This window comes from Ambystoma mexicanum, chromosome 9 (assembly GCF_040938575.1).
Source record: "Ambystoma mexicanum isolate Mex_15411 chromosome 9, UKY_AmexF1_1, whole genome shotgun sequence".
Lineage (NCBI taxonomy): Eukaryota > Metazoa > Chordata > Amphibia > Caudata > Ambystomatidae > Ambystoma > Ambystoma mexicanum.
The window spans coordinates 144,088,022-144,109,614 of NC_090931.1; the positions used below are offsets into that span (position 1 = coordinate 144,088,022).

The following is a 21,593-nucleotide window of genomic DNA, read 5'->3' on the forward strand; positions in this document are numbered from 1 at the left end:
GTAGACCACCTGTGGAAGTGCGCATTCACCTTTGGTAAATAAACATTCAACTAGTTCAGGTATGTCACATGAGAGAGGGCGCTTTCACCTTTGCTAAATAATTATTCACATATGTTCAGTACATCCCCTGCGGAAGTGCACATTCACCTTTTGACACCTAAATATTCATCTTGCATGGACCCACTACCCCTTCTCACAGGTAGTTGACGACTACCACTGGGAGATACCAAACTCCCTCCGCAGTGTGTCACACTCCCCTGTCTAGTTACCAGGCTGTATCCCCTCCACACGACATTCGGACAGGGTGCCTCGGATAAACCATCACAGAGGGAAATATTGTGTTCTGCGCCCAGAGCGGGGGAAATTACGACTAACGCAAGTGTCAAGTCAGTCCCTTTGGGCCAAAATGTCACCTGACATCCGGGACCAATACCCCACTATACCAGGGGCCAACTGAGAAATGTGAGGAATCCAACCATCTGGGTGGCCCGTCCCCCTCAGGGCACCACAACACCTTACTTCAGCGTATTCAAAGTCAGATCAAACCCTGTATAATTGGAGCGTACCTTAACTCGCATACCTCCCGCATCTCAGATGGAACCCGAGAGGAGAATGTTCTCCTCCGTCAAGGCACGACACGGCCCACATGGACTCCGGCTGGTGGGTCACGCATGTCTCGGGGTCCGTTACAAGTTTTCCCTCTCATACCGGACTATTGTTCTTGGCGCAATGCTGCCCGCTCTCTCTAGGTAGCAGTGTCTTCCCAGCGGAAAGACCCACCAATTGTGCCCTTAACCAACGGGCCCCTCACACTCCCTCGACCCCGGGTGGGAGAGAGACTGGCAAACGCCAGGCGAACGGCCTAGCGAAAGGGGCCATCACTGGAACTGAGGACCGGATGCCCTCCGTGCAGGGGCATTGCTAGGGGGGGGGGCTAAGGGGGCTATAGCCCCTGATCTTTTGGTTGTAGCCCCGGATAGAATCTCAGGAGCTACAGCCAAAAGACTAGCTAGCCCCCAGTCCCAACAGTTCAGACATCAGCGTAGCCCCGGGTCTTTTCTAGACCTAGCAACTCCCCTGCCTCCGTGCCAGGCTTGCTCTCCTCTCCTCATTCGACTCGTCGTTCACTCCCCCTGCCGATCCCCTTCAGGCTACTTATCCTCCACGGGAGCTCTCACACTCTCTCTGCCAGAAGGGGGGCCCGCGGCAGACCTGAGGTGAAGTCACCTCACAGGGAACCCCGCTCCCCCTGCTGGTGGAGCCTACCGTCACAATCTCAACACTTTAATGCCACCAAAAAGGAAAACCCTCCGTATGACCGAAAGGATAGGAGAGTGTAAACAAACATGAAAACCAATGAAATGTGACAAATCTTCCATGCTCATGAAAACCCACCGGAAATGCGGGTTTACCTATTGTTTTCAGAATAGCATGAAGAGTGTAAGCGATGGATCTACTTGAGGTGCGGTTGCAGCAGGTGAGGTGCCTCCTATTGGATGCTTTTGGGGTCCGTGGTCCCCTTTCACTAGGACATTAAGGGTTAAAAGCATATGAGTAGCTGGTGAGCATTGCAGCACCACTATATGCCTGGGATTGTCATGCAAGCACCAGGGTGTCAGTTGCGTATGTTTGACAGGCGTTGGATTGGGAGGGCAATCCTGAAGCAGATAGCGTGCGATTGTTCAAGAACTGATAAATCAAAGGGTTAATCATGCTGCTGGGTCTGATTTTTATATAGAGGGACCTCGTGCGTGAGAGCCCAGGGAGAACTCGGGCATAGGCTACCATCTCTGCTGGGTAATTTCTCCGTTTAGTGAGCTCGTTCTCGACCATTGCGTGACCCAGCCATGAACCCAATGACCATGAAGCACATAACCAACCTCTTCAAGTCCCTAAGCCGCCTTCAGGGAGGATTTCATTATTCCTCCCGAGCATCATCGACTAGCTCTCTGGGCAGCGCTCAAACTCATCTCACCATCTTTCAATAACTCTCTAGCAACATGCGCTTTTCCGTCCACACTTGAGACTGGCCAATTCCGACCCTCTCCAGAAGAACCCCCCCCCCCCCCCTAGTTTTTGAAGGTGCTCGGTCGAATCTGTCAAATCCGCTTGGGAATGGGGTACCCCCCCCTTACGGCTTCCTCATCCTTGCTGCACTATATGCAGCTTTGGAAAAAGTCCATCCATCTGCGGTCTGACCATTCTCTGCACCTATGAGCACTCCGTCCCGCAGTGGTTTGTATCCTGGGATCATCCAAAGTACCCTGTATGGCTAGTCACATGGAAACCACAAGAGCTCTACCCTCTCCTTCCCCTGTCGCTGTCCTCCTGGGCTACGTATTATACCCCCTGGTCATTACAGATAACCACTGGGAGAGGTCTGCCAGGTAATCGAGTGATGGCTATACACTCGTTGCTGATGGCAATTAAACCTGGAACATCTTGTCCATCTGAGATCCTGCCCACGCATGACCTTATCGGATGCCAGGAAGTACACGCAGTTAAATAAGATTTCAGAAGATTACAAACATTTAAAAAAAATGCATCCAGGTTTCAATTGGTTTAACGAACAGCTTCGTTTTAAAATTAAAATGGGACCACTCATTTAAAAGCATGATCCCAGGTTGGCGTGCTGCTGGCGCTTGCAGCTTCGCGGAGTTGAATTGTGGCCCAGCAGTCTTACGTTGAAAGAGTGAGCATTACCCTGCAAGAGGGCGGCTGGCTCATGGGCCAGCAAGCTTGAAAAGAAATCGACAAATTAATCTGAGGCAGCACACGGAAAGTTCTACATCTCCAGACAGCCCGACCCCACCAAAACAAAAGAAAAATGAACATTGGCAATGCCAACAGTTTGGGCTTTTGTTTATATGATGAGCTTTTTCTAGGCACTGCTGTTATGGCACTAACTGTACATTGATTGCAGTTGCACAATTGTGAGAACGTGGCCATGTATCCGTGCCTTGCAAATTCCTATGTGATGGCTATACGCGAGCCAAAACAGTAGGCGTTTCCGATAATCCGGACTCCAGTGAAGGACACGCACGGTGCTTATAAATGAAGTGGTTCAAGTCACACTTGAGGATTTTTTTTTATTGCAATAGTAGTGCTTTCACAACTCCAATGAAGCCCTTTCATCTTCAGGTGACTGCTTTGAAAAATAACACTTGTAGGCACTTTGGACTCAGAATTTGATGTTAGTGCTTGATAAAGTGATTTTAGGAGGATGTGTTTTGGGTGGGGGATGCAAGTTGGTGGGGATTGCCATCATTAGCATGGCAATGGGTGGGTAAACAACCAGAACAACACTGCGGTGTCCCTCCTCATATCACAGACCCGTCCCACCTGCACGCCAATGTATTTATGTATGTGCCACATAAATAGCCAAATCTAATATGTGCTCACTTAACCCTAAGGCCCGAGACAAAAGCCCCATCAAGGCCCCACACCGCCTGGTATGGCTCTGGTGCAGTCGAGGGCTTTACGTTACTGTGGGACTTCTGTCTTGGTTTCTTTTAATCGGGGCTCAAGTCGAGGGTACACGCGGTGGGACGCAGTCCACCCACTTTTTTCAGAGGGTGGACTCGGTTCCCCCAGCTAAAATGAGCAACATTGAATGTCGTCTGTGAATTTATGTATTAAAGCCGACCACGGGGATCAAAGCACAGGTTTGTTGGCGGGACACTTCACCACTGCACTATAACATGAGGAAAAACAAACTAAAGGTAAAATGGCCCATTTCTATACTGCAAGTCCGAGGGAAAACATCTGTATTGGTTCTTGGAGTTTAAGACCTGCACACCTTTTAACGTTTTCAAAACCAATATTAGAAGAAAATATCCTTTCGTGGGTGTGTTTTTGTGTGTGTGTGTGTTTATTTTATGAAAGGAAAATGCCATTTGTCCTGGGCAATTTCATGCAAAGCCAATGTGCGCATTTCACATTGATATGTGAATTTCTGGCGACGTCACATTCCCCTACTTTAATTTTTAGGGCTTGACCCCCCTGCTTTTAATGCATTTTCATATGATGACCTTTGTCACATGACTGCTTACTTGCTGTCCAACATCCCAACAGGCTGCACCCTTAGTTAACCCGCTTGGACATTGTGAGTAGAGGCCATACCCCTAATAGTGGCAGCCCTTTCCCCTTTTTAGGCGCACCCCCCTCGCCTAGAGTTAAGGCCCCACTCCTGGCCGCATGCAGTGTCTGTAGTGCTGCGTACCCTCGCACGCAGTGTGCGTTTATCGCCCCCTCCGTATTTGCAATCCTGCCCCTGTGCCACACGTTCCGTGGCCCTGTTGGGTGGGCTCCAGGCTTTCACAACAGCCTGTGGCATAACAAAGGAGGTCCGGGGCTTGCTCTCATCTAAAGCTCGGCGCCCCACATGCCGCAGCTGGGGATGTAGACTTTCGGAGGGGGGGGGGGGGTCCCGGCTTGCCAAAGGCCGTGCTTGCCGTGCGGGAAGAGCGGATTGGTGCGATCGGAGTGTCCGTCCAAAGGCGCACAAGATTAATTTAAATATCAGCGACCGCTTTTCTTTCTACTCCGGTCTTGTGATGCGGTGCACATTTCAAAGTGCCGCTGTTGCTGCATCAACGGGCAGCCCTTTGTGACGCCTTTACACGCATCACAGTATCTCCTATGCCAGCCTTTTGTGACTGCGGCAAAGTTGCGCCCGCGCCCAGTCCCCGCAGCTGCAGGCGGGCAGATCGGGAGTCGGCAAGGGGCAGGCACAGGGGAACCTTGCCAGGTACCAGCCGGAGAATGTTGGCAGAGGATGGGCGTGCTGCAGCCCTGCTGCCAGAGGGCTATCCAGGCCTCGTGGAAGGATTAGATCTCACAGACCAAGGATGCTCCGAGAATCTGGCGGAGCGAGAAGCAACACCACTGGGGCTAATTGGGCTCCGGCTGACACCCCCCCCCCCCCGCCCCCGAAATGATATGTCATTAGCGTGGGACATGCTGAATTTCGTAGCCGTTATGAGCAAGACGAAAAGCAAAATTAAGACCGCGTAAGCCTGGAAGTGTTTTAGTGGGAGTGGGGGGGAGGGGGGGTGGGTGAAGGGAGGTCGGGGGCATGCAGGTGACCAAGTGACAGGGAAGACGGGTATGATAGTAATGTGGTGGAAAAACTTTGGCCACAAGCTTTATTGTAACACAAGCCATGGTGCAAAAGAAAACCAACCATAAAAACATCAGAAAAATAACACCAATATATTTTGGGGAACAGAGGGATCAGGTGAGCGGGGACCCTACTCCCACATAGGGCCAACTCGAGGCTGATCCCTGCCGCCCTTCCTGCGAAAAGCTTGTGACATTGGATGTACCCAGCGTGTGAGCTGTGTCCTGTTTACCTTCATATACTTTATACTTGACTTCCATGCTGCTTCTTTCCTGTTTTTTCCCATGCAAGCTGGAGAGGTATACGCCTTTCATCCACGGTTGTGTGCTTTTCCACGCTTTGAAGCACCCTCTGAGGTGGATTCTGGATCTTTGGCTCCGCTTGTCTTCAGTTGTTGGGTATTGTCCTTCCCTTGTGCCCTTGGTGGTTTGGCCTTTTAGCCTGTTCCACTGGGTATAGGCATCCTTTTAGCTCACTGATCCACTTGTGATATGGCCTCTAGTGAGACGTTCTTACTTTTCATCCTCAGAGGTGGGTTCTTGAGCTTCCACTTGCATCCATCCTGATCTGGTTTTGGGCATCTGCCCTCCCAAGTCCTCACGGTGAGGAAGGGGGCATCCTGCCTTTTCCCCCTGCTGCCAAGTGCCCTTCTTTTACTTTGAAGGCATGTTTCGGCATTCCCTTTGCTCATGATCCACTTGTGTTTGGGCCCCTTGAGAGGCGTTATTGATAGAGGTGGTTACTTTGAGCTTGGGTTTTAATGTCTGGATTCCTGTTCCCACGAACGTGCGTTGACTCCAGTTTGACAATTTGAATTTGGTTATTATTTGTCTATTTTTAGTAGGCGTTTTGCCTTTGTGGATACATATCTGATTTTTATATTGTTGCCTGCTCCATTTGAAAAAAGCTTTATGTACTATGGTGTTTCTACCTGGCCCCTTCTTATGTAGTTCTTCCTGAATTTTAGTGGGTGGGAGGGAGGTTTTATTTATCAGATGCTGGATCCCGGAGTCCAGCGCTGGAGCCTGGGTAGCGGAGAGGAAAGGAATGAGGGGCTACCTTGCCTGCCCTAGTTATAGGCCAAAAATGTCCTGAGGGCAAGGTAGCCCCGCTTTGAACATCAAAGGCCTCTTGTCTCCACGTCCGTCCGGATGGGAGATGGGGCCTTTGATGAGAGGTGTCAGGGGCGCGGACTACATGATGCTACCTCCCTTCCGTAGTGTGCGCCCGGCAGTCTGGGTCCCCATTGTAGTGGGGGCCTGGATGCCCACCCTGACACCGGCATGCTAATTGGGCAAGCAAGTAAAAGTTGATTCCCTGGCCGGACCCACAACAACCCTACCTCCCAGCTATGGCCCCTGGGCCTTCCATACCAGAGGGCCCATGTTTATAATTACGTTCCCTTTGTTCTCAGCAGTGCTCTACGAATTGTTAGGTAACGGGCAGTGCAATGGGGCATTTACAACTGAAAGACGCCCCCCTTCTTACAGCGCCAATAAGCTAGCAATTCTGTGCTTTCGAGTCAAAGGGCCTGATGTTTGGCGCCCCCTGTACCGGCATATTCTAAAGTAGGTATGTCCGAGTACAGGGCATTCCAACCCCACAGGCCCACCATTCTCCATTGAGCCTTTCACCACACACCTTTCCCCAGGTCCCTTTTGTTCCAGACCTTAGTTTGGGGGGTGGGGGAGGGCTCTCCACTGTTTCTAGTGGCAGACCTTCATAACCAAGTGAGAAAACGGGCCTGCTGCTCAGGCCAGAGAGGAAGGCTGCTGTGTGGAGCTTTGATCATGGTGAGCTGGCCACTGTCTCACCAAGACATTCTCTACAAAGACTCCAGAGTCTCTGGGAAAGGCCATTCTGGCTTTTCAGTTACTATGAGCCTCAGTGCAGTCCCGTCCCCGATTCCCCTTTCCTGTAATCCCCATTATCCTCTCCTCTGACTCTGCCTGCTCACGCTGCTGCGGCATACAGTGCTTGAGCCGTAAGTAAGCTGTTATGGGCGGGTCTCCCGTGTTGTTCTGGAACTCCCCACCAGAATGACAACTGAAACTAATAAAAAAACAGACTCTCTAAGCTGGTAGCTTACTATTGACTGACCTCTCCTTTGAATAAACAAGATGTGAAACTTAACTTGAGAACTTTAAAAGAGTTATAAATGAGGCTCCAACTCCCAAGATCTTCAGTGCGACTGCCTCAGAATATTATTGCAGTTGACACCAGCAATGTAGGGTTAGGCAGAGTGCTTGAACAAGTACAGGAAAAAGGCATAGTACCAATTTCGTTTGCTTTGTGTGCTTTAGAATTAGCTGAGTTAAATTACTCGACAATGGAAAAGAAGGCACCAGGGGGGCATGGCTAACCGCCATGTGAAGAGGACGCGTCTTGGGTGAGCTCTGCGCGATGTGCCCATGATAAGCTGCTTTTCGGGCACTATAGAAGCCCTAAATACTTGTAAGCCACCATACCCGTCGCAGAAGACATCTGGAAGCCCCAGACGGAGTCTTGTGACCGAGAGCGCCTTGGAAGATCCGATACACCTCGCGAAGCACCACAGTGAAACCGCGCCCAAGTTGGCGGCTCCCAGGCAGTAGCCCGCGTATCATTGCGCACGCCGAAACTGAGCAGCGGCCCCAGCCCGCGACCAGTCGAGCGGACCTGAGGCCCACGAGTCCGGAACGAGGGAGCGCACTGCCCCGTTCTGGGAGCTGAAAAAGAACAACCATAGATTCGGACCGGCAGAAGACCCCTGGCGGAAGAGGCAACAACTGTAGAGCGCTTGGTGGCAGAGGAGCGCGGTGACCTTGGGGGTCGCCACCAGAGAACCCATTCCGAGGGGGGCGGACAAGCGCGGGAGAGGCTGTGGCGAGCGAGAAATGGAAGAGGCGAGCAGAGAAGGTGAGCGCCCCAGCGGACCCCCCCTCCACACCTAGGCAGTGCTGAAGGCAGGCGCAGCACGAACAAGCGCAGACAGCCGAGCGGCCTGCTTCGGACGCTTGCAAGCGGCGCCCCAATGAACAAACCCCCCGGCCTCTGAAACCCATAGCAGGCTCAAGATGCCGCTGCAACCTGGCTGTGATGTCCGTAAAAGGAGCGAGGGCCAAACGGCGCCAACCACCATGGACACCTACACTGCTGGAGGGCCCACAGAAACCACAAATCAGGCACCTGCCAAGGCGCTGCCAGACCCCTCTGAGGAGGCAACTGAACCAAGCAACACTCAGATCCTGGAAGCCATCAAAATGTTCCAAACAACGATGGAAAATAAAATCGACGCAGTGGCTATAGACCTAGGCCGACTACGACAAGATGTTCGCTCCCTGGCCAGCAGGACTGAAACATTGGAAGTCCAGGTGCGCGAAAACACTGAAGCTAAAACACAGCTCCTAAAACGTGCTCGACATGCTGCAACAGAGGGTGAAGAACCTAGAGGACAGGGCCGAGGAGGCCGAAGGCGAGCACGCCGAAATATCGACTTTTGGGCTTGCTGGAGGGAACCGAAGGATCAGACCCCACAAACCATGTAGAGACCCTTTTGCTACTGGAAATGGGAGCTGGAAAACTCTTGCAGGGATTCACGGTCGAAAGAGCCCATCGATCCCTCACGAAAACTTCCCCCGGGCACCCCGCCTAGACTGATGATAGCAAAAGTGCTTCATTACAGGGACCTTGAGACCATCCTGGCTTTCTCCAGATCCGGGGGCCAGATACAGAGGCTCTGCAAAAATAGCCAGCTACCCGGACTACACCTTCCAGGTCCAGATGAAGAGAGCACAATTCATGTACACAAAAGCCAGATTGAAAAAGGCAGGTCTGCGATACATGCTCCTATACCCGGCGAAACTAAAGGTGATGCACAACAACAAGGCTCTTTTGTTCGACACCCCTGCGGAGGCTCGGGAATGGATGGACGGGGAACAGATCCCGGATGCCGATGTGAAAAGGCGGAGGTCGCAGTGAGCCATAGCACAGGGCCGCAAGCAGGGCCCTTGACCGGTAGAATATGGGAACAAAATGGCCGAAGCTCGGAGCAGCTGGAAGGATTCCTTGAAGAGCGACACCAAAGACTAACACCCCTCTACCCCCTGAAGTTATCGGTGTATATTTACCCGCCCGTAGGGCCCCAGGAGACCATGTGTGGTCAAACGGAGCGGAAACGGGACAGTCGTAACGAGGGGAACCTCGCTGGACCTGTTTTAGTTTGGGGAGTTTAAAGTTATGGGGGGGGAATGCGGGAGTTGGCACCGTAGTTGGGGACTTAAAAAGGGAAACACCAAGACCACTAGGAACCTTTGAGATTAGATCAACGAATAATCAGCCTCGAGTGATACCTCGCTCAGATGCTCAACCACCCGACACCCATGGCTGATAAAATTATGACATGGAATGTCCGAGGCATGAACAGCTTCGTCAAGCAACGCTGCATACAAGCATACTTAAATAGATGCAAGGTTGGGATTGCCATGCTCCAAGAGACCCACCTAAGCGCAAAAAACTTGAAGCGATTGCCAAGACCTGGCGTGGAACTCTAATGGGATCCTCTTATTCCTCCTATGCCACAGGGGTCCTGATCTGGATCAGCCCGACAATCCCCATCAAGCTGGTTGGCACCAAAACAGACAACGATGGAAGGATGGCGCTAGCACATGGCACCATTGAGGGAAAAGCAGTATGCCTAATCAGCACCTACGCACCCAATCATGATGCCACAGTCGTCTTCCGCTCACTATACTCACGGCTCAGCCCTTAGAGATTGCACCATGATATGGGAGGGGGATCACAACTGCACTGTTGATCTCCGTAAGGACAGATCAGATGACAAACACACTCGTCCATCCCCTCCTGCCAAAATTCTACTATCACACCAGCTCCTACTCCAACACCTATGGAGGGAACAACACCCGGAACAACAGGAATACTCCTACTCCCCACCGCATGCATTCCTCACCAGATTGGATTATATATTTGTGAGCCAAGAGCAACAGGCCGCGTTTGGGGAGGCATACTACCTGCCCAGGGTACTATCTGACCACTCCCCTATAGCGATCACCTGGGAGGTGCTCCCGCCCAGGCCTTCCGGTGCCTACCTCGAGGCTCAGGAGCGAAGCCCTACTCGACTCAGCTTTCCGGGAACACATTCAAGAAAGCATGGAGGAGTATTGGCAGTCAAACCTGAATAGCGTGAGGAGTATAGGCACGGTATGGGAAGCATATAAGGTGGTCATGAGGGGGGACATGATTGCAACGGTGGGAGGTGCCCAAAGATCCATCATAACCTTGCTTGAGCGCACCGAAATAGAGCTGGGAGACCTGGAGGCAAAGGCTGACTAAACCCCTGAACACCTGCAGAGGGAGATCGAACTTAGACAAACCTGCCTAACTCACTGGGAAGCCCTGGGGAAATTGAGCTATGACAAACACACCGAGAAAACCCATGCCCTGGCGGACAAACCCAGAAAACTTGGCTCTATAAGAGGGAAACCCCCCCCCCCCCAACACCTATCTGCCACATTTGCAAACCAGATGGCACCACTGCGCACACGCAGACAGAAATAAACTCAGTCTTTTCTGATTCCTACCACGACCTGTATTCCGACGCCGCATCCCCCACGGACATGGAACTAGATGATGTCTTGGATATTATTAGACTACCCAGATTAGACACGCAGATGGCGGAAGCCCTTGATGACCCCATTACACCCAATGAGGTTAAGGCAACCATTAGATCCTTGCCGTCTGGAAAATCCCAGGGCATGGATGGTGGTCTGGGGGAATTCTACAAGACCTATGAGGAGACTTTAGCCCCCTTACTGGCCCAAGGGTTCAATAGGCTTACGAGACCGGTATTCTCCCTGAATCTATGAGGGAAGCCGTTATCATTCCCCTCTTGAAACCTGGTAAGGATGGTGCGGAGTATGGCTCATATATGCTCCTCTCCATGTTAAATGTAGACCATAAGATCCTAACGGCCCTACTAGCGAAAAGATTGCGTAGAGTGATCCCCCCTGCTGATACACCAGGACCAAACGGGCTATGTACCCGGGCGCTCCATCACTGAAAACCTGCGCAGGCTGCACCACGTAACGTACAGCACCGAAGGCAGGCCCCGGAAGTATGCGGTGGCGTCCTTGGACGCTACCAAAGCTTTCGATTCTGTTTGGTGGAAATGGCTGTACGCCGCCATGATAAAAATGGGGATAGGGCCCGCCTTCCTCAAATGGACCCAGCTGGTATATACTAATCCCACTGCCAGGGTACGTACTTATAAAACGTACTCCAACAGATGGGCTCTCCACAGGGGCTCGAGACAAGGATGCCCGCTTTCCCCTATGCTATATATTTTGGGCATAGAACCCGTAGCAGCTTGCATAAGACAGGAATATGGAGATGGGGGGGCATAGAGATAGACGGCATATCCCACCTCATCTCAATGTATGCCGATGACATGCTACTATACCTACACAACCCTGAACACCTCCTCCCATACATTCTTGAAACACTTGACGGATTCCACAGATTCACGGGGGATCCAGATTAATAAAGACAAATCTTCTACCCCCTCGCTGCGCTGTGTGGCAACGAATATGGACCTCTCCCCCCATCCTCCCCCCGCCCCCCAATGGAAGACAACCTCCTTCATATACTTGGGGATCACTACACATCAAACCCCCAGAACTGAACACATCAACACAGTTAGAGCCAAGGATGCCCTGGCGAAATCAATGGACTTCTGGGAGAAAGCTGCCGCTCTCTGTGGCAGGGAGAGCTGGCCTCCTCAAAATGGTGGCACTGCCCAGGCTACTACACAACTTCACTAACGTCCCATTTAATAACTCCCCACCCCCTCCCTTCTTCAGTGAAATAGACAAATATTGCAGACGGTTCTTGTGGCAAGGAGGCAGACACAGGGTGGCACTTGAGACACTACAGAGACCCTATGAAAGAGGAGGCATGAAAGTCCACAACTTCAAACATTACTTGTCAAGTCAGGCCAAGCATGTTGTGAAATGGATGGCGGACAAAACCACAACCGACACTCGACTCTTACAACCAGCCCTGCCTCGGCTGCTACTCAGGGACCTCCTCTGGGTCCCGACCGCCACACTGCAAAATAGCCCATACCTGGTTAAGCTGGGGACCCGGCTGTGGAAATGCACCTGCAAAACCGTGAGAGAGGAGGATCCATATTCCCCACAAATCCCCATAGCAGCAATCAGGGTCAACAGACCCTGGGGACAAATAGAAACACGCAACAAATGGGAGCCCCACGGCGTGGCCACGCTGGGGGACCTGGTTCAGGAACAAGTGATCCTAACGTCTGCAGAACTCAACAAGACCACAGGTCTACCGCCAGGGCAGTTCTTGCTCCATAGAACTGTGGTGCGGAGCATGGTGGACAGATGGCCAGAAGCCACAAACATGGTAACAGAACACGAGGTCATCGAAAACATGCTAAATGCGGCCGAAGGGGGTCACAAAACCTCACAACTATATGGGGCACTGACGGAGGGCATGACCAGAAACAAGCTCAAAAGTAGGGTAAAGTGGGAGCATGAAATGAGCCTGGAATTTGACGTCCAGGAATGGGAGAAAATAACTCGCTATCACAAAAAAATCTCCAGAAATGCACGCCTGCAGCTCATCCAGTTCTACATTAACAACAGAGCATACCTCACGCCAGAAGCGATTTCCAAGTTTAGGGGTGCGGGGAATCCAGGCATGCCCCAAATGCAATGAACCCAGGGCTGCTATGACTCGCATGTTCTGGGGATGCCCAGTGATACGAGAGTTCTGGACACAGGTCGCAGCAAAAATGGCAGGGATGGGCATTGACATGGATGTGTTGACACCGGCGGCTTGTATATTGGGAAGGTACAGACGTAGCAGGAAAAACAAGCCTCTAAATAAACTCAAGGACCTAATTATTATATAGATAACAGCGAAAGGACGCATAGCCATGGGATGAAAAAGTCCGAAAAACCCAAGTGTGACATAGTGGTGGTGGGGGGGGGGGGGATCTCCTGTCCTGGGTGACTGCCGAAACTGGAGCATGGGAGACCGCGCTACAGGAACAGAGACTAGACAACAGTGGCGATCTGCACCAATGGGTGGCGCTTACGGTGCCTCTGCTCCATCCCGGAAGGGAAGACCATGTCCCAGAGGACCCAGATAACCCTAACTTTAACGCTGGCACAGGGAGGTCTGACACACAGACGGTGGTCTTGGTGGGTGGGGACTGGGAGGAAAGGGAGGGAATTAAAGATGCTTGTATTTGATTGTGCGCACTTATATTGTTGGATGTTTTGTTCATATTGTTAAACCAATTAAAAAAAAGTTTTTAAAAAAAGAAGACACCAAGGGTGGAGTGGATTTTAGAGCACTTTAGGACCTTTAATATGGGGTTTACCAGTGATTGTCAAAACTGACCACAAGCCATTAATACACATTTTGAATTCTAGGAACCTGCCTTTTGCTTCCCCAAGCATACGAAGATGGATCTTCGATATAATGCAGTACAATACAAGAGTGATCTACACACCAGGCAGAGGAAACCTAATTGCAGAATGTTTTATTTTCATGTTGCCATGGAGTAAAGAGGAACAAGAGCAATATAAAGAAACAGATGGAGAGTGTATCATTGCAAACAGGAATTTCAAATGAGGCGTGGATCAAATCATCCACAGATGACTCGGATCAGAAGCTATTACTACAGGCTCTTCAAGGAGGGTGGGAAATGGTAGGAATCGGCCTCAACCAGTATTCCCAGATACAAGATGAAATTGCGGACAATGCATTATGTATATTTGAAGGGGATCGCATCATTCCACTGGTCTGTCTAAGGGAGAAGATTGTAAGTCTGGCACATGAAGGTCATCTACGGAGAAATCTCACCAAAAGAAGACTTGGGGAGACTTAATGGTGGCCTGGAATACTAACTGATGCAGAAGATCTGGTGAAGAACTGCCAAGCATGTTCCCTTGGTGACGAAAGTAAGAAAAGGCACATTGCACCATTGCAACCAGTGGAGGTTTCATACTCAGTTTGGACAAAACTGGCCATGGACATTACTGGACCGTATGAGACTTTGGGAGCACACCGCTCTACATGGTGGTATAGTTCATCAACACCCCTAAGTGGGTTTGAAAGCGGAATGGAGTTCATTTGTTTCTGAAGCAATGCAGTCATTTTTGCAAGACCTGGGCATTTAGCACAAGCTTACATCACTACCATCCTGTGGTGAATGGACTTGTAGAGCGCATGATTGAATTTTTGAAAAGTACACTTCAATTAGCAGTTGCAAGTTCTTTACCATGGAAATGCGCTTTCAAGGAAGCTCTCAATGCCTATAGGGAGACTCCCCATTTCATAACAGATGTGGAGTCGTTTGTCATGAGGGGCAGGCTGCCAATGCGAAAGACAGAGCCCGTCATGGTTATCTTTGAAGAATGTAAAGAGTAATGAAAAAGAGGATGTACTCAAGAGTCAGAGAAAATACAAAGATTTCTATGACTGTACCAAGGGGAGGGAGGGAGGGAAGGAGGGAGAGGGGGTCCTCTAGGGCCTTTCCAAATTCAGAGGTGCTCAGATGATGCAAAAGGTGTGAAGGAATTTTGTTACGTTGGATGATGGAAGAAGATGGTGTTTTGATGATGTGGTACGTTCCTCTGAGAGTGCAAGACTGGTTCCTAAGCCTGGACTGTCGACAGAGGAAGTAGATTAACATTCGATGTGTGGCACCAATTCGGCCAACATGATGCCTTTGAGGAGCAGAACGATCATTCCAAACTTGAAGAGTGAATATATTTACTATTGCTAATTTGTACCATTTATTGACTTTACTTGATCTACCTATCAAACTACTGCAAATGTTTTCCTCTTTTCCACCGTTTTCCCCTGTCACTCCATAAATTTAGTTTTTCCAATGATATGGAAGTGAGATGTTATGATTGGGTCTCATGTGTTGTTCTGGATTACATTTCTACCGTTTTTTACGTAATTAAATATTTTGTTGATGTCAAGCTCCTTTGTTAAAACAGCCATGGGGTATGAGCGAGTTTGGTCTAAAACGTTTTGACAAAGTAAAATGTGGGAAGTTGAAATTCTGAGTTTTCACAAAGTTCGTTTTTGTTGGAATGGTGACCGCTGGTGAAAATGAATAACTATTTAACTGAAGGACAAATGATAATATGACTCCCGTTTTACCGACAGGTCTACGTGTCCTATGATTATGGAAAAGAGTTTCAGCGAATATCCGATAAATTTAACTTTACGGATGGCAATTCGACTGACGTGGCTGTTGCTCAATTTTTTCATAGCCCAGCTGACAATAAGCGGGTAAGTAACGCAGTTTGATCGTGATTCGCACATTGAGAGTTTATTGAACAGCAGTACTAACTCTCTATGCAGGGCGTGAATATTTTGCATCTTTAATTGTATGCGACATCTAGGCCTCCATGCATTAAGTAACAGTCATTGTTACTTTCAGACTGCAAGTTACTTGTAGTTACCTCCTCTGCTTGCAGAGATTTGAACTCTGAAAAGCAGCTGGGGATCTGGTCCTTCTGCACTGCATTGGGGTGGCTAGTAGAAACGTGAATTATTTAGGCATATCCATTATGATGGACACCCTCAAAGGTGTTTCAAATGAATACGTTAATTGAAGGGTTTTGCAGTTTGCCAAAAGTAGAAAAAGCTAATATTCTCATGCACCAAAGGTTTGACTTGAGAAATGATTTTGTAGTGTGACCATTTTGCTCTCAGGTTGCTCATGTCTGGTGCAAGTAGCTCATCCAGTCTTGTACTGTTTCATTGCGTTTTGGGTACTTTTTGTTTTTGTTTTTCTTATGCAGAAAACTCATTGGATAAGCTACTTTTGCTTAAAATAGAAGAGCTTGCACCTATCAAGCAGTTGCGGCATCTGTAGTATTCTAGGGGTCATTGCCAACCAGTAAGTTGTGGCATCCATAGCATTCTAGGGGTCATTCACAACCAGTAAGTTGTGGCATCCATAGTATTCTAGGGGTCATTCCCAACCAGTAAGTTGTGGCATCCATAGTATTCTAGGGGCGATTCCCAACCAGTTGGTTGTGACATAGTTGGGACTCCAGGTATTATTTGCAACCAGCAGGCTGTAGCATCCAAATTATTAAATGGGCAATTCTCAACCAGTAGGTTGTGGCACACATAGTACTCTAGTTGTCATACTATGGCCGGTAGGATAGCTCGGGGGCAATGCATTGACTTTGGAAGCAAGCCGACGCAGAGCAGCACAATTGTAAATCGTGATCCCATGCTTGGAGACTGGTCTCCTGTATTACATGTGTAACAAAAGATTAATTCCCAATGCGTAGGTTGGGGCATCCATAATACTCTAGTGGCCATTCCCAACCAGTAGGTTGTGGCATCCATAGTAAACAAGGGGTCATTCTCAGCCAAGAAGTTATGGGTCCTTCCTATCATCTATCTCCCTCTCTACCTGTGGTGTTCCCCAGGGGTCTAACCTCTCGCCCTGGCTTTTCAACCAATACCTGGCAACTCTCGCCCACTGCATTGCCATTTTCTGCTCAAATTTCCAGTGCTACGCTGATGATGCTCGACTCATTTTCAGGCTGTCCTCTGCCACCTCCTCGCCTTCTCTCATCTCTGATTGCCTAACTGCCATTCAAGATTGGTGTGCCGCCAATGATCTTTGTCTGAATGCCAGCAAGACAGATCCTCCTCATTGGCACACCTTCACCATCCTTTTCCCTCACTCGCTGGCTGGCCTCCCTTGGCACTCCTCCTAGCCCCGCCTGCGAGGCTAAGAACCTCGGGGTCATCTTTGACTCCACACCTTCCTTCTCCGCCCACATCTGTCTCTAAAATGTCCAACTTCCTACTGCACCTCCTCAGAGGTACTCTGCCTTTCCTCTCCTTCCCCCAGAAGCTCACTGTCTCCCAAGGTCTGGTTCTCTCTAGGTTGGTCTATTGTAATAGCCTCTTTCTAAATCTACCTGCCTTTACTCTGCAACTAATCCAGAACAGGACTGCAAGACTTGTCCTTGGCCTCAAGACCTGGGATCGTATTTCTCCAGCTCTGAAATCTCTACATTGGCTCCTAGTGGATGCAAGGATTGCATTCAAAACCCTCTACATTGTCCAAAAGGCTTTCTGGGGCCTGGGTCCAAAATACCTTCAGCTATCCCTCCGTAAATACCTCCCCTCTCGAGCTCTATTCGCTCCCTCAGGGTCAGTTGTTTTTCAAAGAAACGAGCTGGGGGTAGATCTGTCTTCGGCTGGAACAGCCTCCCTGCCACTCTAAAACTCGAGAAGAACCTTCTCTGGTTCTGGAAGCACCTCAAGACCTTCCTCTTTACATTTGCCTTCGCCCCCCTCTCCCCACAGCTGATCTGTTCTCTCTTGGCACCGTGCACCTGGCCACCCTCTGTCCTCCGGGCCCAGGTACCTGCTCACCATGCCACCCTCCTGCACTGCCTCCAGGCCACGCCTTGCACTGGGTTCTGTATCTTTACCCAAACAGCACCCCCCCTTTTTCTTCCTGTACTTATCAGACCTACTGTCTGCTGCCTTAAGCCTAGCACTTTCCACTTGCTGGCTGCAATACCACTGTTGGTGCCTTTTATTATTCATTTATTTATTATTATTTATCTGTTTCTCCTTTGCTCCGCACTTTCCACTTCTCCCCCTTCTATGCACTTTTCCCCTCCCCCTCTCCCATGCACTTGCGCGTTCTTAATGTCACTGGGCCTAGTAAGATCGTTGTTTTGTTCTCCCCTGTTCTCCTCCGAAACACTTGTTTACAAGCACGACAGAAATAAAATATCAATTCAATTCATAGTACTCAAGGGGCCATTCTCGACCAATAGTTTGTAGCATCTATAGTACTTATGGGGTAATTCCGAACTAATGGGGTGGTGCGTCCATAGTACTCAAGGGATCATTACCAACCAGCAAGCTGTGCATCATATGGCTTCCATAGTACCTTGGGGGGTCATTCCCAACCAGTAGTTTGTGGCAACCACAGTCCTCCAGTGGTCATTCCCAACCAGAAGATTGTGACTAATGTAGTACTCGGCAAGGCATTCAAAAAATGATTGTTCAAAAAAGGATTGTTATTAGTGATGTTGAAGTGTAAAAGCATCTTCAAAAGCACTGTATGCTTTTAGTTTGAATGCTCACAGAAATCAGTCTTGGCAGATGAAATATGGAATGCAGACATTACTAGTAATTGAACAGGTGTTTGTGTTATGTCCACCAAGTGGACCCCTGCTCTGAGTATTTTCACTTACAATGTCTTTCTTCTCCTGTTTGTGCCTCCCTAGTACATATTTGTAGATGGCAATGCTCAGTACCTATGGATCACATTTGATTTTTGCACCTATGTCCATGGGTTCTCTATACCATTCAAGCCGACTGATCTGCTTTTGCACAATTCCAACCCGAACCTTGTTCTTGGGATCGATAAATCCAGTGCAAATAAACAGGTACGTTCATGCCAAAATGTTAAATTGTAGAGAAAATGAAATGTTGATTTAAAATGATATTTTAAATAATTGATTCAATATCAGGCAAGTATCCGTAATAAAAACAAAACCCAACATGGACAGACTTGTGATGTCAGTGATTAGTGGGCTTTGAAATAATTTGCTAGGGGCATAGGTGTGGCCTCCCAAGTTACATAGCACAGTTCTCATATTCTCTAGAGCTGGATATTGGGGTTTAGTTGGTGATCAGAAGAGGGCTACAGGTGTTGTCCCTTGATATGTAGTGCTCTTGAATGGTGGTTTACGGGGAAGTTGGTGGTGTGAGGGGGCAGCGGGTTTGTCCCAGTAATGTAGTTTGGGTGTGCGGATGCTTTGGTGCTTGGAGCAGGGGGGGGGGGTCTACGACCCTTGTCTCACCAGATGTTTTGGATTACTACTCCCATTATCCATCATACCTCTATGGTGAGGGATCATGGGGGGGGGGGGAGGAGTCCAAAACATCTGGAAAGCAATCTGTTGCAGACCTCTGGTAGAAGTGAGGGTGTTGTTGTGGGGGGGGCGTGGGGTTTCAGCAGAGGGATCTTAGCAAGGAAGATCAGACTGTTGCATAGTTCAGGTAATGGTTGACATGGGTTGGGAGGGGGGGGGGTCAACCGAAGAGGTTATGCCAAAAATATAGACATTTTCCCATTGAACACTCTAAAATTAGTTTGTGACATTAATTGTCATTGATACCCTACACATTTTGGAAGAGACCTAGCTAGACCTTAATATTTATGATATTGCATATATGTGCATTGTGACAGTTTTTACTTTATTGCTTTTATGTATAGCTCTGGAAGTCTGAAGATTTTGGCCAGACCTGGATAATGGTTCATGAACATGTTAAATCCTTTTCCTGGTGAGTACCGACACTTTTGTAAGTTAATGGCACTTTACTGTATAGGCACACAGGGCTGGTTTGTGAAAGCCAAAAGATGGAAGCTTCCATAGTATTCAGTACATGGCCTATCGGATTGCTCGTACATTTACATTGTTTGAATACTCCCTAGTCCTAAAACGGACTCTTTAGTACCAATAAAAGTGGTAGCTGTAATATATAGTCTCGCCCCCTCTGGATGGTCTTTTTCCACATGACCACAGAGGTGGAGGCACTGAAGCCCCACCTCTGAACACCATACTCTGATCCAGCATGATGTTTACATGCAAGCTCTATGCATGTTTTATATACAGTTTATTTTCCTCTGCTGCTTACTGAGAAGGGTGTGTGGTGGGAGCTGTATTTATGTTGTGAAAGCCATATGCTGGGCTGCTGCGATTCTCCTGTTGGTTTCTAGGTATATCCATTTCCGACTGTGCCCAGCGTTCATACCTATAGAGTGAATGGATGTGAATGTAGGGGGCTGTGAGACCTCTAGGGTGAAGGAGTCAAACTTCAAAGGTTGTGGTAATTGTGGAACACCAGTTTTCTCAAATCCCCATAGGAATTGCATGTAAAGCCCCCCCCCCTTTTCTCCCGAACATCTAATAGGGCATTTTACATAAGGAGACTCAAGTCTGCCTATGAGAACCTTATGTACTCTACACTCCTTAAGTGGAGTAGTTTCTCTATCCTCTGGATTGGCACTGGGTAAGAAGACTGAGGCATCCGTTTTTGAGGCAGATCTAAAGAAAAGCAAACTAATTAAATAAACTAACACCCCACCTGAAGCTAGGTTAGCGGAGGCGAAAGACATCAGCTTGGGTTAGAATTCAGCCTCTGAGAAGTTTCCACTGACTGTGCCTTCAACTTCAGAGACTTTGTCCATATGCACTCTAAATAGAAGGTTCATAACGCTATGAAAATGGCTAATCTGTGCCATTGCAGCAAGTCATCCAAGTAGTCCATGAGTCAATGGGAAAGTAAATGTGATTTGGTGTTAAAATATTGTTTTATTTAAAAACAAAATGTAGCTTTAAAGTACATCATTTTCTTCAAGTGTTTTGTCATCTCCATGCTTAGAATCCACATTTTCCGACATGAAATTGCAGTGCATGCAAGATGCCATTTCCTCTTCAAGAATATATGTAGCTACTGGTCCCTAGACTGTGGGCCCTTGAATATAATAATCTGTAGACTTTGTAATAGAAAAGTGGTTAAGGAGATTTTAAAACACTGGACCATTAATTGTGAGGCTCTAAGCAACGAGAGAAACACATTTGTCAGAGATGCTTTTAAACAAATATATATTTTAACTTTCTATGGGCCTTGCATAAGCAGTTGACCGCTCTCCCTAAATTTGGGGTTAGGACAAGCACAAACAACAAAGATGGAATAAATCCCCAATCTGTCTTAAAAGCATCAAAATCCCACTGTACCATGTAAGTGACCCACTCCATAGCCATAAAATGGCAAACCTTCTAATTCAGTTGGAGGATGTTTCTGCTTCCACCTCTGAGCAATAACCAACCAAGCGGTCACAAGCAGGATCATCAATGATTTTTTTATGGGCATTGGAGGACAGCTTAACCTCTTGATCGGCTAGGCCTAATAGCCACTCCGGTAACCTAACCTTTCATTAGTCGAGAAAAGGTCCTGCATGTTGGATGTAAAACTAACCCAGAAGGGTTTTAGGGCTGAACAGCTCCACCAAACATGCACCCATTCCCCATGCACTGGGCATCCTCGCCAGCATAATGGAGGCAAATTGGGATACATCAAATGTAGAACAGCAGGGGTTAAGTGTCATGAAAGAGTTTTATACCAAGCTTCTTTGATCTGGATGAATCTGGACAACATGGATACATTACCCCATAAGCATTCCCAATGCTCCTTTAGTATATCGCTCTTGAGCGACCGCTCCTGTTCTTTCATGTATGCCCAATTTGGGAGTGAACCCTCACCCGTAAGAATCTTGTGTATGGTAGATATTAATTTCTTCTCACGAGTACGAGTGAATATAAACCTCTAGAAAACAGTTCTCTAGAAGCAGCCTCGCTTACGGTAG

At 48.6% G+C, this 21,593-nt stretch overlaps 1 protein-coding gene across 2 annotated transcripts in view; it reads left to right on the top strand.

Moving 5' to 3' along the window:
- The window catches only part of SORL1 (sortilin related receptor 1), a 1,341,481-nt gene that overhangs the window by 113,704 nt on the left and 1,206,184 nt on the right, over nt 1-21,593 (top strand). For both annotated transcript variants that reach the window (XM_069614318.1, XM_069614319.1), the window contains exons 3-5: nt 15,332-15,457; nt 18,445-18,606; nt 19,440-19,507. In XM_069614318.1, coding sequence (XP_069470419.1) covers nt 15,332-15,457; nt 18,445-18,606; nt 19,440-19,507 — 356 coding nt within the window. The remainder of the gene's footprint in view (nt 1-15,331; nt 15,458-18,444; nt 18,607-19,439; nt 19,508-21,593) is intronic.